General features: G+C 35.9%; 1 protein-coding gene across 1 annotated transcript; it reads right to left on the reverse strand.

Annotated features, from left to right (window-relative positions):
- Positions 1–505: 505 nt before the first annotated feature.
- On the reverse strand, positions 506–1,453 carry LOC143666599 (olfactory receptor 8H1-like). The gene has a single exon (XM_077140250.1). The coding sequence runs from the start codon at positions 1,451–1,453 to the stop codon at positions 506–508; it is 948 nt and encodes a 315-aa protein (XP_076996365.1).
- Positions 1,454–1,826: the final 373 nt, after the last annotated feature.

Consider the following 1,826-nt stretch of genomic DNA (forward strand, 5'->3'; position numbering starts at 1 on the left):
ATTAATTTTCTTTTACATTTAGGGAAACTGAGACTCTCAATGACTTACCAAAGGAAAGTCTGCTTAAAACCTGGCCAATCTAGAATCTAAACCTTGGATTGTCCAGTTCAAAACAGTACTCTTTACAACTCTTCTATATTTCATTCCTACAGAAAAAATGGAACAACTTCTGAAAGTGCTCTCCATAATAAAATTCTCTGAAATTAGAACATGCATGGGGAGTTCTATGATACAGTTTCACAGAAGACTTATGTTTTTTCACATCAGTTGCCCTTAAAATCACATATATTTAGCCCACTGGTATGGAATATAGTTCATGGTTTCCAGTTACTATGATTATTTTTAAATATATTCTTGGAAATAGTCTAGTTTATGTGTGGTGATGTAGAGGGTGGTTCAAGAGAAATGCAATTTAATTGAAGGGTGTTGTGACTTTTAGAGAGAGGTCAACCAAATACACAATAGGAAAGAAAGAAAAGATAAATATGAATGTTCAGAGTCACTATCACTTCAATTGCCTGGAGTCCTCTCTCTTCTGCATGACTCTAATGACAGCATTTTTCACTTCTTTGTTCCTAAGACTATAAATGAGTGGATTCAGCATGGGGATCACCATAGTATAAAAAATGGAGGCCACTTGATCCTTTCCCAAGTAGTAAGACTTAGATGGTTTTAAATAAGTAAAAATTGTAGTACTGTAAAAGATGGTGACTCCCAGGAGGTGGGAAGCACAAGTAGAGAAGGCTTTGTGCTTTCCTGATGTGGAACCAATTTTCAGGATAGTGGACAGAATGGACCCATAGGATACAGAGATTGTCATAAGGGAAATAATTAGGGTGGAGCCAGCAAGAATGAATATTGTGATTTCAATGTCATGAATGTCAGTGCAAGAAAGGGCTAAAATTGGGGGTGTGTCACAGAAGAAATGATAGATTACATTGGAGTTGCAGAAATGCAAACTCTGCATGCAAAGAAGAGTGACCAAGGAGTCAGTGAAGCCAATCATGTAAGACCCAGTAACAAGGACACAACAGAGTCTCATGGACATGACAACTGGGTAGCGAAGAGGATTGCAGATGGCTACATAGCGGTCATAGGCCATTGAAGAGAGAAGGAAACACTCAGTGGCACCCAAGAAGATAAAAAAGTACATCTGACTGTAGCAGCCCAATAATGAAATATGCTTGTTGGAAGTCATTAAGTTCTCTAAGGTCTTAGGGGTGATGACCATTGAGTAACAAAGGTCAAGGAATGAAAGGTGACTGAGGAAAAAATACATTGGGGTGTGAAGCTGGGGGTCCAGACAGATTATGAGTATCACCCCTGTATTTCCCAGCACAATAATCAGATATATGAGGATAAATATCATAAGGTGAACTCTCTGGATCTCTTCAGAATCTGTCAGTCCAAAAAGGATGAAGCCAGGCAGACTTGTGTTATTCCTACTTTCCATAGCATTGAATTGTAAACTGTTGAGAAATCAAATTTGATACTTGGTATGAATGACTTAAAATTTTTTTATGTTTGTATGAGTGATACTACATTTTTAAAAATTAGTTTCATACTCCTAGAAATAGATAATAAAGAGTAATTTGCAAAATGTGACCGAAAAATTCCTGCTTTTACTGCCAAACATAAACTAGGTTCTAATACATCCTTTGCATTTCATATAGTAGAAATTCATTTATGTTGAATAATTAGAGTGAAACTGAACTGTTAAAATGCTTCCATTTATTAATACATTTATACAAATGAAAATATTATTTCCTAGGTATTACTGTTGTTTCCATCTTTTAGATGAGAGAAAGTCCACAAAAATTAAGTGT

This window comes from Tamandua tetradactyla, chromosome 23, assembly GCF_023851605.1.
Source record: "Tamandua tetradactyla isolate mTamTet1 chromosome 23, mTamTet1.pri, whole genome shotgun sequence".
Classification (NCBI taxonomy): Eukaryota; Metazoa; Chordata; class Mammalia; order Pilosa; family Myrmecophagidae; genus Tamandua; species Tamandua tetradactyla.